This window comes from Cyprinodon variegatus, unplaced genomic scaffold (genome assembly GCF_000732505.1).
Source record: "Cyprinodon variegatus isolate N-32 unplaced genomic scaffold, C_variegatus-1.0 Scaffold3, whole genome shotgun sequence".
Taxonomy (NCBI): Eukaryota; Metazoa; Chordata; class Actinopteri; order Cyprinodontiformes; family Cyprinodontidae; genus Cyprinodon; species Cyprinodon variegatus.
This window is the reverse complement of record NW_015150456.1, coordinates 13,252-14,488: the sequence shown is the minus strand read 5'-3', so window position 1 is coordinate 14,488 and position 1,237 is coordinate 13,252. Positions and strand designations below refer to the sequence as shown.

Genomic DNA, 1,237 nt, shown 5'->3' with positions numbered 1-1,237 from the left:
GCAGCAGTACATGAACGGGCTGCCAGGGGCTGCTGCGGTTCTCTTCGTCCGCAGTAGGAATGTTTCCCTGGACTCTTCCATGATGGACCCAGACTGGAACCTTTCTGTTTTTATTCCAACAGAGCATCCAGAGCTTCTAACAGGAACTCCCTCCAGTTATCAGCTTTTATTCAGACGGAAGGTGTTAGCCCCTGTTTAAGCTAGCGGCACATTTCCGGGGAGTGGGTGTTTTTATCTCACTTAACTGGAGTTAGCGGGACTCTTTAGGAATAAATGTTTCTGTTCACTGGTAAAGAGTAATGCTGGGTAAACGGGAAGGATTAATCCGCTTTGGGAGGAAAAGCATCAACATCCAGGAAAAAATGGGACTGAGAGATGATGAGTGAAGTGCTGTGGTTCCTCTCCTGGCTGCCTCTGGTCCTGACAGGTGAGTTCACCGCTTACCTGCCTGACAGCTGGAACCTCCGGGACGCTTCTTCATGTTTTCTCATTCATTCCTGGGAAACAAACTGTCTTTATCGGCAGAATCAGGGGGGGTTATTTGTGTCGTCGAAAGCGCTGTTAAATTCGTATCGAGGAAAATTGTCCCTTTCTGCTTTCCGTCGTAGCTGCAATGTTTTCCACCTTCAGATGGTGGACAGGTGGCTTCACGTTTGACTGGAATGGAAAATACTTTGATAGTCAGAGAAACTTTAATTTATTAACCGCAGGATGAATCCAGATCACCACTCAGCCACTACCGTGCTTCATCCTTGGCACAAAGCTGAATTCTTTCTACTTCTGTTGCCTTAGAAACTATTACATGGAGTTATATATATTTATTTTTTTGTTGTTTACAAATTATGAGGAAATGACGGCTTTCATTTGTGTTTTGACCCACTTCTGATGGCCTAAAAGAAGATGCAGGGCAATCACATGCTCTCAGTCCACTGATGTGTTGGTAAAAGAAAAAAATATGGAGTCAAATTTGTTCCATTATTGTTTTGTCCATTATTGGTGGGGTAACGTTTTGTAAATGGAAATAATAATAAAAAAAAAACTATGCAATCCACAAACTTTTTGAAGTTTTTAATAAAATAGCTTATTTGCTATTTTCTTTATTTGTTTCTATACTTTTTTTAAAACATAGATTTATTTATTTTTTTGTGCAAATGTAATTTTTCTACACTGATTTCCTTTCCCATTTAGTTGCGTCCCAGTGTTCACGGGGATGGACGTCTGTGTCTTCGGCAGGCGT

General features: G+C 41.5%; 1 protein-coding gene across 1 annotated transcript in view; it reads left to right on the top strand.

The window, feature by feature from the left end:
* LOC107082581 (interferon alpha/beta receptor 2-like) overlaps positions 1-1,237 on the top strand; it is a 13,191-nt gene continuing 11,954 nt past the window's right edge. The window contains exon 1 of the mRNA XM_015371346.1: positions 1-427. Within this exon, the coding sequence (XP_015226832.1) occupies positions 376-427 (52 nt within the window). The 5' untranslated portion in view covers positions 1-375. The remainder of the gene's footprint in view (positions 428-1,237) is intronic.